This window comes from Bacidia gigantensis (genome assembly GCF_019456465.1).
Source record: "Bacidia gigantensis strain McMullin 20006 chromosome Unknown contig_134, whole genome shotgun sequence".
NCBI lineage: Eukaryota > Fungi > Ascomycota > Lecanoromycetes > Lecanorales > Ramalinaceae > Bacidia > Bacidia gigantensis.
The window spans coordinates 1,629,965-1,644,571 of NW_025408593.1; the positions used below are offsets into that span (position 1 = coordinate 1,629,965).

Sequence of the window (14,607 nt, forward strand, 5' to 3'; positions counted from 1 at the left end):
CTATCCCAGGTACCGGCTCTATAATGTTAGTTGTCTTCACCCCCTCCCCCTTCACCCCCGCCATCGTCCCAGCCCCAGCTCCAACGCCTAGCACATCTGGCTCCTTAGGCAGATCGCTCATATTAAAGTCACTCATGAACGCGTCCCATTCCGCCCAATTGATCTCATTCCCTCCCTCTCCAGCATCACCCAGGGACGCATCCAGATTCATGCCCTCGACAGGGGATGCTAGTAGCATATCATTGAATGGCGTTGTCCCCATAGCAGCACCTCCATCCCCAGAATTTCCAAACCCCATTGTATGTGGTGGTTGAGTTTGGGGGTTCATACTCGGCAAACCTGGCTGCACGATGGGCACATCGCCCAACCCAGACCCTAACCCTTGGCCCGACCCAGGCATCTGAAAACTCAACTGATCAAACTGCGGCAACGGCTGCTGATGCCCCAAATCATTAACAGTACCCTCACTAAGAAAGCTGCTCTCCCTCCGTTTCGTCTGCGCCTTCGTCATCAATTTCTTCATAGGCCGCCAAAGCATCCCGTTAGGGGAATCCGCAATCCGTGCCGCCCAGTCATCAAACACTATGTCCACAATCCGCCACGCCCTCTCTACTAGTGGTCCTTTGGTCTGTACGCAAAGCTCTGCAAGCGTGGTGGCTAAGGCGTGCCACTGCACGTACGTTTTGAAAAACCAGCGCCATTGTGCGGCTTTGGGTTCTGTATCCAGGAGGTGTGCGAATTCCATGCCCGCGACGGCAGTTTCTAACAAGCGCTCACGCGAAACGGCGGGGCGAGTGACGCGGCCGGTGGAAAATTCGATGGGATGGTAGACTACGAGGCGAATGCGACAGATGATGAGGCGGGCGACGACAGAGGTTACCCATGCGATTGGGTTATTGAGGTCGCAATATTGTAGGATGTTCTCGTTGAGGGTCTTCTTGAGGGCGTTGAGGACTTCGAGGCGCTCTTCGTAAGGGACTTTGGAGAGGTTCTCTTCTCCGTGCGCATTGAACGTTGTTATGTCACCCCAGCGCCAGCGGAGAAAAGAGACTTCGTGCGAAACGGCGACTTTGCTCATCTCGGTGAATCCAGGGCGGGGAGCTGGCGGGGAAAGCATTTCCGGGTCTATGTCGGCGTCATTGATGTTCAGGGGTCGTTTCGTGTTGAAGGAGATGGGTGTTATTATGGGCTCCGAGGCGCGGTCTTCGCAACAGCGGATGTCGAGGACGATTAGCTGCCACCAGACCCGGCGACGGAGTTCAACTTGTAGGGGAGGGAGCCCGACGTTATTGGATTCGCGGTGGAGGCCAATGCCGTGGGCTAGGCGGATGGCTGTGGCGACTAGAGTCCATGTGAATTGTGAGTCGTCGTTTGTTCGGACGGATACTAGGAAGATCGTGAGGGCTTGGATGGTGCCGAGTTCTGTTGTATTGAGATATCCAGCGTTTGTGAGAGCGCGCTCAATGCCGGCTCGATACCTGGACAGCAAGGAAGCTCGACCGTCCTGAAAATGTAGAAGACATTGCTCATTGGTCAAGGTTGTGACTGCGGAGTAGTATACTGCAAACAGTAGCGGCTCGACGTAGTTGTCTGTTGGAATCTCGTCTAAGTTTGCGACCACGTTTGCGATAAAGTTCCGCGCTGTTGGGATATGTAGCACTTTGAAAACAGCATCAACGTTGGTGGCAAAGAGGTCAAAGAGTTGATTGATGTGCGCTGTATTAGGATGTAGGTGCCGTAGAATTTGTGGTGTATTGTATGCAGAGCCAAACGTGGTAGATTGTGGTGTATGCCCGTCAGTCTGGGAAGGATCAGACTGCGGTGTAACATCTTCGCCATCTGACGCGTCGTCCATCGCTTGCCGTAAGCCTTCTACCTCGTTGGATATACTCCGCCAGAAGTGTCCACCAATGTATCGATTGAGGTGATCCGGATTGCCCGAGGCATCCTTCTTGTCTAGATTCCAGCTGCCCTTCCTAATGGGTGTTTCTGCACGTGCATTTGGGGATGCTTTGTTCTGCTCCGGTTCTTGATGCTCAGTCTTCCCATCGCCATCTATACTCCCAAGCAAAGTCTCCATTCGACTGAGCCGAGCCAGCAGCTCTTCTGTGGTTGACTTTTGTCCATACTTCTTTTTCTTCGGATGTTTGGCACGCTCCGGGAAGGTGCATTCGAGTCCAGATCGCTGGCATGGTAGACATGGGTATGTTTTGTTGCATTTGACCTTCCTATGACGACAGTGTGTGCAACTCAATGGATGCTGACCCGTTGTCTTTGATTGACTTTGGCTGTCCTTGTAAGGGAGCGTGGTATGTGTTGACGCGGTATGATCTGCCATGTCCTGGAGGATTCAGCATTGATGCAAGTCAGTCTGGCAATAATGAGAGGCCACGAAGGAGGGGGTCAATGGTCAATTCATGATATTTTGGTCATTGCGAGTCATAATTTACATCACAACCAACCGCGGTTTAGCCCGATCCTGATACCGCCGTATTCGCAACCAACTCTGTCAGCAGCGGTGGTTTGTTGCCTAATTGTCCCCGAGAACTCCAACTAGCGAGTAGCGACTGATTCATGTTCGTGGCAATTAACGCGAGCCGCTGGACCCAAATTCAATTCGTTGCTACTCAGGGGTTGAGTTGTTGATGGTGACTGCTCGCCTAAAGAGCGAGAAAGTCATGATGACATCACCAGCTACATGTGCTCACCGCGAGCCTCATGTCCTCTGCGCTTTCTGTACTGAGCAATCATTGTGTATACCGCTTTCCAATATTCAGAACTTGAATCAGAAATACCACAATGTCAGACCAGCAAGATACCCACCCTCAAGGTGGCTCCCTCAGCGACATGGCAGTCGAAGGCACTACCGTTCCCTCTTCCGCCTCCGAACCACGCTATATCCCTTCAAAGCCGCGTCCTGGCCAAGTCACAGACCCCACGGACGACCCCGTTGAATTAAACAAGCGTGACGCTGCCGGGGAAGTGGACAATGCTGGGGATATCTCGCGAGTACGTCCTCCATTATGCTATTTTAACGAAATCGGAGAGAAGTACTGATTCATGGTATCATAGAGCACTCGAGACAACGCACCCACCCCAGATATCGTGACCGGAACTGGGGACGCTCTGCCAGCTGAAGCAGGGAGCAAGAGGCTGCATAATATCCAGCAGGGCGAGTTGAGCAAAGGGCACCCGAGGTACGAGAAGCATGTGAGGCAGAAGGGTAGTGACCAGGAGAAAGGTGCTAGTAAGGGTGGAGAGGAGGAGTATGTGGGTGATGGTGTCGTCGGGGGACGTTGAATATTAAAAACAATTGAAGCTGTGGATGACGAAAAAGAACATGTCAGACGCTAGTGACTTTTCATCATCCGACTGAAAATGTCATTCAGAGGACTAAGGTCTATAACCAAGGTATCCTCACCGATATGCAGTATATATACATCGCTGACCACGTGACGCCCCTCCGCTTTTCCCCCTAGTTAGTTTCCAGAGAAAACATTCAAGCCATCATCTCATAAATATGCCTTATCCTCTTCTTCTGCGCTTCCTCGGTGCTCAATCCTCCGCTACCCTGGGTATCTTGACTCCGTCTACTACCTCTCCGACTTGACATATGGCCCAGATGTCCCACGTGACTTCCAGGCCCATCCAAGTCCTGGCTCCCTCTTGCCCCACTACCAGACCTATATCCATCCCTCCACCCTTTCTCCCCTTTTCCAGGCGCCGTGCTGGTGCTCCCACGCTGGTACAGCTCCCTCGCAGCTTCACTTCCTCCCAACTCTTGTGGCGGTCGTGGTAATGGCTTGCTCAGACTGTACTCCCGACTTAATCCCTCCTTGAGAGGACTGTCGAGCTCTATTCGTCCGTCTACTGGACTGTGGCCGTTAGCGTAAGTCGTTGGGCTACCGATCAATGTCGTTTCAGCAGCACCACCAGGCGAGAGGCCGCTATGTGAGCGCTGAAGCCGAGGGTCGCGGTCGTTATCCCAATGGTGGCCACGATCGCGGTCACGATTTCGATTTGATGTGTTGGAGCGGGAGTTAGAGGACTCGCTACTACCATGACTGCCTTTGATGTCATACTTTTCATCTATCATGTGTCCGGAGCGACCGGTGCTGGAGGAGAAAGTCATTGATAGTTGTTTTGGGGAGCGAGCGTTGTTTCGAGCATGTTCTTGGCGACATTTATTTCGATAGCGGCGGTACCAGAGGAAGAGGAGGACGAATATGCTGATCAAGGCTACCGAGGCGCCAATTGCTATGCCGGCTATGGCGCCATGGCTGATTGTGGACTTATCAGGGGTTGCTGAGGTACCTTGAATGGAAGGTGCGCTAGGATTGTGGTTTATAGTGATAATGTTCGAGTTTGGCGGGGGTGGGGATGTGGCTTGTAGGACGGAGAAATTGCCGGCGTCGTAGTCAGCAATGAGGTAGGCTTCTTGAAAGAACGCCCGACCCAGTGTGTATTGATTTGGTGTGGTAGCCCGTCGGATGGGAAAGTAATTCGTTCCATTGTCATAGAACGGCTTGGAGGCTTGAAGGTCGAAAGCGGCGTAGGGAAGGGAGATGTTGACCGTCTGGCTGGGGAAGAAGCCGAATTGAAAAGTAATTTGAGGGTTTTGGTTCAAAAGCTGCTGATGTACTGTATCATTTACAAGGTACAATTTTGTGTTATCGTCCCATTTCAGGCCGAAGGCTTTCTCGAATGCCTGGCACACTGAAAGAGGAAGCCAGGTGTGGGGCGTTGTAGTGTCAATGACGGCTGTAATATTGTTTGCCATCAGGGTAGTGTTCTTGCTGAGAGTTTGATTGGCACTGATCATTTGTATAGGGATGTTGAGGTTTGCAGATTTGTCAATACCGAAAGTCATGTTGTTAGGAATGAATCGCGAGGCATCATAACCGCCAAATGTGAGGCTTCCAAGTACGGGCTGCTGCTTGTATAGTGCACCTGCGGAATAGCCGTATGAGAGACTGGGAATCTTGTTCTCGCTCCTGAGCTGGGTCATGAAACTAGGGGTATTGCCGTCAGGTCCAGAAGTATTCGAGGGTCTCATTCCTAGCTTCCCCAAGTAAAAAGGCAGAGTTGGTACGCCTGCGACCACTATGCCGTCCAATGTCAACCCTGCTGCCGCATCTGCCCCGATCCCAACGCTGTCGATACCGTACTGTCCAGTGGCAGTGGAGTTCAGGTACGCTTCGACATTGATTTGGTGATTGCCTTTTCCAGCCCATGTTGTCGAGACGTTCGAAACGAATCCTTGGGCTAGCAGAGGATTTGCAGCGCCGCCGTTTGAGGGAGCAGTTGCACTTCCAAAGTTCCAGTCTGCGCCGGGGCATGGGCATCCTATGTATGCCGCAGTACAGATGCCAGCAATGCCGTTGCATCCACCTGAGTTGCATTCCCCTGGTGTATCACCGCAGCATGTTCGTCCAGTGCAGGGTCCTGTTGTACATTTTCCTTCGATGCTGACGCAGCTTCTGCACATTGGCGATTTGTTTGCAGTGCATGTACTTCCAGCATCCAAAGACCCAAGCTTGACACCGTCTGGAGATCCAGAGGCTGGACCGGAAGTCCCGGCGTTGAATGGCATGACTCCTCTTGCATTTCCACACCAACTGACGCCTCGATCGCAACTGTCTGGTATGGGTACCCATGATTCTGCCCCTACCGTTGAGGGAGTGATTCGAAAGTATTGTGGAGGATTGCCAACGCGAATGACGAATGTCGACCAGGCGCCATCGTTACCATCCCAGACCTGGCTCGGAGGAAGAGAGAAGGCTTGTGTGTAATTGGTGATTGGATTTGATCGTGTCTCTAGAACATATGGCGCCAAAGACATGGCGTCGATATCTATGCGTCAGTCATGTAAGTGTTCCTAAGTGTAAGACACAGAAGCCATTTTCATTCAAGGGTACAAAAATAGAGAAAAACGCCTTGAGCTTATGGTTCTGTAAAGATGCGACTTTTGGGCTGATTTGGAAGGAACGCCAGCGCGCAAGACCGCTTCAAAAGGCATGAAAGGCACGGTGCTAGAGTCACACCATCGAAGAACCTCCCGGACGACGAAGGGAGAGATCGAGCATCCGGAAGGCTTGACGGAGTAATCTGGAAAGCATATCAAGCGAGAGATTGCGTTTTAGCAGGCAGGACGATTGGTGCGCGAGCGAAACGTCGCAGTTGGTGTGATGAAACGTGAGCGACTTCTCAAGGTTGAGCACGAGCACGAGCACGTTTGGACCGGGCCACCACTACGGACGACCTGTGGTGGATGAGGGTGGTTAATCTCAAGCTAGGAGAGTTTTAGCCTTGTCCAGACAGGGGAGATGCAAGAGTAGCAGGCAAGCAGAGGCACCAGCATGATACCAGTGGGATTTAGTAGTCAAAATCTCCGTCATCTGAAACCTGTGACGGGAAGCAAGTAAGTGGTAGAAATGCTGGAGTGAGTGAAGGATTGAGGTGGTCATTGGCGCGCCAAAACACCCGCCATCCACGCGCGGGATTCGTCAACCTTCCAGTGTGCCATCGGACTCGAGAGTCACCATCTGTATCGCCCCATATGTACAATATACACCAGATTGGTCCAGGCCTATCCGACTGGACGGTACAGATCCCACATGGACTCGGTGGGATCATTTCAGAAGGAGCAAATCCACGGCACACCACTTCGTGACCTGCCCACCCTCCCGCTGAATGGCCGAGACATGATTAAGCTTGTCTTCTATGATGTGTATGATTCATGATCCTGGCTCGCCTCGTCATCAATGGCCTACCCTCACTCATCACCGTCGTGATCGCCTTTGCCAACATTGTCATCGACCCCTCAAGGGACGGTCAACGAAGGTCGAGGCTCTCTTGGCAGGGGTGAGCTCGATATAGTCGAAACGTGGAGCTGGGTACACCCGCTCGTGATCAGCAGTTGGTCCTGAAATAGTTCGTGACAGTAGCTGGGGTTTCGAAACTCAAGTGAGAAATCGCAAGTGACTTTCTGGCCGCAAAAGGAGAAGAGATAGCCGGAAAGTCCACGGATTGTGCACGGCAAAATTCGCTGCCTGCCATTACTTTACACTCGTCCGACTTGTATTGATGTGAATGGCAACTACTTCTACACTCAGATAATAATTTAGGATGAGAGTCTCAACATAATTGTACCATGTTAAGACTGTCTGGGCACGTTGTCGGCCTCCTGGTGTCATGGCTACATCCAGCCTTGTTCGGAGCTGATACAAGCACCCAGCAACTTATATGATTATGCTATTCTTGTCGAAGTCGGCAGTACGCGTGGGTAGCGATCGGCATGCATGTTCGTGAGAGTCTGCTCGCAATCTCGCTCACCTGATTCTGTCTTACTCTTCATACCCCAGTTCCCCAACGAAGAAGTTCGGAACCCTTGATGTCGTTTCATTGCCTCCATTTCGCAAGACAGCATATCTATCTGGAATATTTTGCAGCCACAGTCTTCCTAATGGTGGGACCTAGATTCATCTTCATATATATAGGTCTCCTACGCTAGTGTCTTTTTTTCACATCCAAAGAATGTGCTACACAGTATTTCGGGTCAAGACTTCTAGGCTGCCTGATACCACTTTGGAATTTTGGACTCAGTCTCGCTCGCAATCTCGAGATTTAGGTCACAATGCACGACCTTTAGAAGATTGTTGCGAAGGCTTGGTCCACGAGCCAGTCAAAGGCCGCCACATCTGCCAAGACAAACCGTCATGCCTCACTCTCAGGTACCACGATGGATGCACTAATTAGGGTCGTCTATGCCCAACGCCGTCGCTCTAGCATGACGATTAACTCGCCTTTGCCGAAGCCAAGTAGGATGCCAAAAAGCCACACACAATCAATGGCGAAGTGAATACTGCGTAGTGCAGACTATCCCAAAGATCCACCAATCACCATGCAAGACCGCCTCGCCTTGTTTTCTTCGAAGCCTAAGTGCGCCAACAGCAACACGTTCACAATATTGTGATACCTGTACGCTCTCAAATATGCAAACGTGCAAGGTACAGCTTTCTTGGGCTACCATCTTCCATCTCCCCTAAAACTATCACCGAAAACCCTCCCAAACAAGGGAAAACATTCTCTCACAAAAGCCGCTCATTCATAAAACTTACTGACTGACAACACCCACCGCTTCTCTCAACAATTAATCTTACCAACTTCACCGCCTTCAGCAACCACTCAGCCTCAACCACCATCTTACGAACACTAAAATGAACACACCCTCCCTCCTCGCGCTCCTCCTGACCCTCTTCGCGCTAACACTACTTCTAACTCTGGCGATGATACGAATGGTACTCTTACGCAGGCGATCGGCGAGCAGGAAGGTCAGCCGGCAGACTTCTATCGGTTCGGCAGAGGAAGCAAAAGGAAGTCCAGGGGGCAGTGTTAGGGGGAGTGGTGGAGGAAGCGGTGGGGAGAGCAGGGGAAGAAGTCCTGGTGCAAACGGTGGAGGTGGTGCAGGAGAAGGGGAGGGGGAGGGAGAAAGGGCATGATGTATGAGGGTCTAACAATTATCTCCCGGTCAGAAAACAGTGAATGTCTGTGAGGCAAGCAGCGGAAAGGGGCGAATGTGCAAATCTATTGATCCGAGCAAGATTTTGATGGAGAAATTGCAGACAGGCGCTGAGTCCTCACCGGCATAATGTCTACTAATGAAACAAACGGCACAAAACATTGTTTCCCAAATTAAGAATCAATTTCATGACGAGTCATCACACACCTCCGAATACCCTCTCCAACAATAACTTTCCCAGCGTCTCCTCCCCAGGTGTGCCTACACAAACACCAACTCTGTTCCCTCTCCTCTCACTCAACCACCCACCTTTATCGCCACTCACCTCCCCCAGTCCTCCCTCCCCTTCCCCCTCCCACTCCACCGCTTTCTCCTCCATCATCTTCCGTCCCCTACGATCAACAACACACATCCCCTTCGTCCACTGACCCGCTGTCTCGACTCTGATATCTCTCCCCTCCTCTACCCGCCACCCTTCACCCGCAGTAATAGCATACCACACAACCACAGGATCATGCAACGCCATTTCCCGCCCCTCATCCATCTCCAACTCCGAATTCTTCGCGAAGGTCGAGTTTGTGAACGCGCACACCCAGTCCGCCAGGGACTTCCCTTATCCAGCGCGTTTTTCGCAGCGGAGTCCATGTCGCGCTGGCGGAGGAGGTGCGGGGTCGTCACATCCAGCGGAAACATAATAACCTTCAAGCGTTTATTCCCTAATTCGGCCGCAGGAGGATATGCGGGGAGGGGAGTAGATCCTTCAGTGTCTGGAGGCGGCATCGTAGTCAAGGGGTTTGGGGAAGTGAGAGCATATACGCGCGCAGCGGCGATGGGGTCGGCGATGGTATTGAATTCGCCCACGGGGGTGATGTTGCCGGGGACGTTGAGGGCGCCGCCCATGACGAGAACGTGCTTCGCGCGGAGGAAGGTGAGCGGGTCTTTGGCTGCTGCGAGGGCGAAGGTTGTGAGGGGGCCGAGGGCGATGAGGGAGATTGTGGAAGGCGGTGAGGTGGAGAGGAGGGTGAGGATTTCGTCGACTGAGTGTCGGGTTGAGGGCGTGAAGAGGTGGGAGGAGCTTGGAGGGTTGGTGTGGGTTGCGGAGATGGCGGTGGTGACGATCGGGTCATTGTCAGGTGGTGTGGGAGGGGGTGGTTGGAAAAGGTGAGACCATGTTTCTTCAGGGAGGGTGTGGTGTGGGTGCTAGACAAGTCATGAGTGTTGGTAAGAAAAGGGGTAATGCTGGAGAGGAAGTACACTTTCGCTGACACCGCCAAGGCCATCGATGCCGTCTTATGTTCATCAGTGTTTTCTTCCCAGACGGTGTTGAGGTACCGTACGATAGTAGTCCGCTTGCATTGTCTGACCACCTAGAGGTCCATCTGCGCCAATTGCAACCAAAGGCTTATGCTTTGCTAACATTCCGAAATGATCATGAGAGCCTTGTTGTCTTCGCCATTCGCGCTCTTTTTCAATGACGTGAAAGGTCGAAACCACATTTTGCAAACAACTAGGATAAGCGTCAAAAGGGAAAAGTGGAATTCAAATCTACGAGAATGAGACCTTTTGACAGGTACGTTACCAAAAGTCACAGAAATTAGTAGAATCTCAACATCTTCAGGGCTCGAAGAGAGTGCAAGCAATAGAGCTAGGACGTCATCACATCCCTACTATTTCAGTCCGAGCTCCTTTTCTTCACGCACACAGACTTACAGGATCAGTGTCTATGATCAATTTATGTCCTGCCATCTCTCTTTACGAGTCTGATATCCAAAGAGACTTTTTCTAGTTTTTTGGAGAGTAGAAAATCATAGCAAGGAGTTGTCAGCACAAATAGAGATAAAATGGTCTTGGCATCCGGATACCGGCAAGAGTAAGGGCAAACATCTGCCTAGAGGCTCTTCGTGCGGCTCTCGAGGTGGTAGGATCGCGTTATGACAAACAAGTCCATAGCCTATCATTTTGGACAACTATCCAATTACCAGTCTCTCCTCTGTCATTGGCGCTTTGACCATGTGCTGAGTTATTGTACACATTGGAGGAAATCAGTTTGATCATTGAGCGTGCAAGGCGTGATCCATGAAATCGACATCCGTGGCAGATATAATTCGGGAGCAGGAAGATGTTGTCAACGGTAAGAGACCAATATCTCTTCAATGCAAAATCGGAAGCCTGCATTGGACACCACATGGACAAACTCATTTCCCCGCACGATTGGATTCGAGTCGCAGTGCATCAAATGGATGCTGGCAATGTAGCTTTCGAAGCCGTTTTAGTAGGCTTACTGTTTATTGCTAGGATTCAGCTGTCGCCTGAGATGTGTAGCAAGCAGCCAAGTCTTGCTTCAGGTCTTTCTCAACACAGCATTCTTTCAGTAGTGATAGTCATGAGATTTATGCCTCGCCCAACGTCAGTACTTTTTCTTTTCCTTGTCCTTGGTATACTCTTTCATCCCAATACCTAGCACAAACAGCGCTCTTAGAACTGCGACATAGCCAGTAATGCCAATGTTGCCCCACTCTTCTGGCCTCCAGTATCTTGGATGCGCTCTGCCTTCGACAGCCAACAACCGCCCAAACCCATTTAGCATCGCCAGGTCCACGAGTAGAGTACCAAACTGTATAGCTCGCCAAAGAGATACATCGTGTGGCCTTGGACGCAGGAGAAAGACTTGTAGAAAGATGCAGCAGGCTAGGAAACCAGCCGTAATGTGAAGGAGCAAAGTAGTCTCAACCGCCGGAGGAAATGTATAATTGGGCGTGTAGGATTTCAAGATCGACGCAGGTACAAAGATGTTACCGACGACACCACTCAGGGAGAGAATTGGGTCAACTAGGGTGAAGGAAATACGGTAGAAGGGGGGAATCGTTGACTTGGCGGACATGCTCGGTATATTGGTTTCAAAGCGTTGTGGAGCGGTAGAAATACAGCATTCGCCGTAGGATCCTAGAGCCAAGTCACGATGATGGCAAAACAAGAACAATTTACACGCCCAGATGTAAAAGAAATAATGAATGAAGGGAGGGAAAAATGAATACCGAAAGGATCGACGTGACGTGACCCGCGTCGGCTGAGGCCGCCCGTCGATGTCATCAAGAAGCTCTAAATATTTTCTGGCTGACAACTGCAACAACATCTTATTGGCATGGATGAGGACTTTGGTGACGATGCAGACTTCGCTGCCGTCGCTGCTTCGGTCGAGCGAAGCGATGTGCCTCGACAAAATGGTGCCTCGAAACCAAAGGTCCAACAGCCAAAACCTCAGGCCCTTCCATCTCGTTCAGCAGCGTCGTCAATCCTCGTCTCGACTCGCCAGAAGGGCAATCCTTCCTTGAATTACATTAAATCTCTACCATGGGAGTACAGTGATATCCCTGCCGACTATGTCCTTGGTGCTACGACCTGCGCGCTTTTCCTCAGTCTCAAATATCATCGCCTCCATCCTGAATACATCTACTCTCGCATTAAGGCACTGGGACACAAGTACAATCTGAGAGTACTCCTCACAATGGTCGATATACAGAATCACGAAGAATCCCTAAAAGAGCTAAGCAAGACCAGCTTGATCAACAATTTGACGCTTATATTGTGCTGGTCCGCGCAAGAGGCCGGGCGTTATCTAGAATTGTACAAAAGTTATGAGCATGCATCGCCTACCTCGATACGCGCGCATCAATCTACAAGCTACTCTGAAAAGCTCGTTGACTTCATTACCGTACCAAGGAGCGTCAATAAGACGGACGCAGTTAGCATCGTGTCTGCATTTGGAAGCATAAGAGCCGCAATCAACGCGAGACCAGAGGAAATTGGGGAAATCACCGGCTGGGGTGAGAAAAAGGTTCAAAGATGGTGCAGTACTGTGAGGGAGAATTTCAGAGTCAAGAAGGCCACAAGACGAGGAATAGGAAGAGAAGGGAGCTCAATTGGCCTTGCAAGGGAAGAGAGCTCCATGGGTGTTGTTGATGAAGAAGCTGAAGTGAGAGGAGCTGAGCCTATACCGATCGGCAGTGTACCGGTGCGGCAGAACGCGGTCGCAAGTCTGAGAAATGATGCTCATGATGCCCATTCTTCAAGGCCAAGGACTGCAAATGGGACTCTGGAAGGGCCGCCAAAAAGATTGGCAAGTCAGGTTCCATTCGGAGAGCCGGACGAGGACGATGAAGAGGCCTTGATCGCTGCGGCTGAAGAGGATGAGAACTTCTTGTCAAAGCTAAAGACAAACAACAAGTCTGAAGCCACTAACAAATCTCAGAAGGCATTACCTAAATCGACAGACGCGCTCAACGAAGGAGTTGCCGCTGCCCTGGCTAAGCTGAGAAAGGAGTGAGGATCTGCCGCCATATACTTCACGGGAGCCCTCATCCTACCACGTTAGCCCTCAAGTTGACAACAACTCTTGCCTGTTGCGGTAGAGTGTGGAGCTCTTTCCCATGGCCATTATTCACCATTAGAGCTTCTGTGACACCCATTGGCTTTGACGTAAAGACAACTGCGCTTGAGCAGCACGCGCCAATGCACAAGCCTATTTCCCCAGATTTCGACAAAGTAAGTTGCGCGTACCTGTTTCGGCTGTCGGAAACGTCTCACAGCTGGTGATGGCTAACGCTTTCTATAGATGAATCTGTCAAAAATAAGTATGAACAAGCTCTTTCCGCGGTGTCAGGGACATACCCGTCACATGCGCTCATGCTTAAGCTTCACTTTATTACTGATGAGAAATGCGAGTGCTCTGATTGGTTCGTCAAGTCTGAGCATCTGGGGAAGCCCCAAATCTGAGCGACTTCTGCAGAAGGTCGCCATGATGGAGCGTTGGGAGTCCGCATCTGTGATTGTCTCTGTGCGTTTGTTTCATTCAGTGCAAGAAAGATAGATCCGACGCATTGTGGCTCCTACAGTTCCCACATACGTGATCTCAACAAGCTATTGATTTCCTTTGCACCTGCATGTAGCCATGTCTGTGTCAGCACAACTTAGAGATTGGCTTGCCAAAGCTCCTCCACCGCCTTCTGGCCAGAGATATAGCACGGGCAGTCAGAGATCTTCAGACCCAGAGAAGCACAGCTCTTCATCATGGAAAGGCAAAGACATAGAATCTCAATCATCATCCTCAGATTCAGGGAAACCCTACCGCCAGTCCAAAGTGTCCGCCTCAGAATTCTCACACGCCTCCGACTCAAGACGAAGTCGGCTAAGTTCTTTACTGTCCCCAGGAACATGGAAGCCTTCAAAGGATCTCATGTACAATGCCATCATCGGCACCTCAGATGGCATGACCGTTCCCTTCGCGGTCACAGCAAGCTTAGCAGGCGTGACAGACACACGACTAGTAATGATGGCTGGTCTCGCAGAGCTGATAGGAGGCGCAATCAGCATGGCAGCCGGCGGAGTGCTAGGAGCCCGCACAGATACGTAAGTCTCTCCAACTCCTCGTCAGCCTAGAGCCTACAGAATCCACCCCCTCACAATTTTATCACGACATCAGTCCCCTCCAACCCCCTCGTACCCATCTCGTACCCACCCTCCACTTCCCAAGCGCCAAAGTACCCAACTAACGCTCTCTCACCCAACAGACAAAAATACGCCATAACAACCACCTCCCTCTCCCACACCCTCACAACAACACCGTCCCTGCTCCCCCAAAAGATCTCCCAAACCTTCACACCCACCCTCGGCCCGGCCCTCTCCTCCCAAATCTCCACGCACATCTCCCACCAGCCCCACGAAGACCAACTCGACTTCCTCCTGCGCTTCACAGACGTCTACCACGAATGCCAGCCCCCCACCACGTCCGGAGTCTGGAAAATCGCCATTGTGCTTGGCTTAGGTTACTTTTCGGGCTTGGTGCCGCTGATCCCGTATATGGTTGTCAAGGATGTGGATCGGGCGTTGTATATTAGTATTGGGGTCACGGGCGTGTTGTTGGCGGGGTTCGGGTTTGGGAAGAATGCGTTGGTTTTGAATGGCGCTGATGTTGAGGGGGATGGGGAGGGGGAGGGAAGAACGAGAAAGGGGGAAGGCAGGAGGAATGAATTGGTGGCTTTGTCTTCAGGGGTCATTGGAGTGTTTGTGTGTTGTGGGTGTGAGTGCGG

At 51.3% G+C, this 14,607-nt stretch overlaps 4 protein-coding genes across 4 annotated transcripts; 2 read left to right on the forward strand and 2 right to left on the reverse strand.

The window, feature by feature from the left end:
* On the reverse strand, nucleotides 1-2,338 carry KY384_002246 (uncharacterized protein; the record flags this gene model as incomplete). The annotated part of the gene is made up of 2 exons (XM_044810772.1): nucleotides 1-18; nucleotides 56-2,338. 2 exons carry the CDS (start codon nucleotides 2,336-2,338, stop codon nucleotides 1-3), a joined length of 2,301 nt encoding a protein of 766 aa, XP_044672746.1.
* A 461-nt stretch (nucleotides 2,339-2,799) lies between these two features.
* Nucleotides 2,800-3,300, forward strand: KY384_002247 (uncharacterized protein; the record flags this gene model as incomplete). Its single annotated transcript, XM_044810773.1, has 2 exons — nucleotides 2,800-3,009; nucleotides 3,073-3,300. The coding sequence occupies 2 exons, from the start codon at nucleotides 2,800-2,802 to the stop codon at nucleotides 3,298-3,300; spliced, it is 438 nt and encodes a 145-aa protein (XP_044672747.1).
* A 199-nt stretch (nucleotides 3,301-3,499) lies between these two features.
* On the reverse strand, nucleotides 3,500-5,842 carry KY384_002248 (uncharacterized protein; the record flags this gene model as incomplete). Its single annotated transcript, XM_044810774.1, has 2 exons — nucleotides 3,500-5,325; nucleotides 5,545-5,842. The coding sequence occupies 2 exons, from the start codon at nucleotides 5,840-5,842 to the stop codon at nucleotides 3,500-3,502; spliced, it is 2,124 nt and encodes a 707-aa protein (XP_044672748.1).
* A 5,821-nt stretch (nucleotides 5,843-11,663) lies between these two features.
* KY384_002249 (uncharacterized protein) lies at nucleotides 11,664-12,845 on the forward strand (the record flags this gene model as incomplete). Its single annotated transcript, XM_044810775.1, has 1 exon — nucleotides 11,664-12,845. One exon carries the CDS (start codon nucleotides 11,664-11,666, stop codon nucleotides 12,843-12,845), a length of 1,182 nt encoding a protein of 393 aa, XP_044672749.1.
* Nucleotides 12,846-14,607: the final 1,762 nt, after the last annotated feature.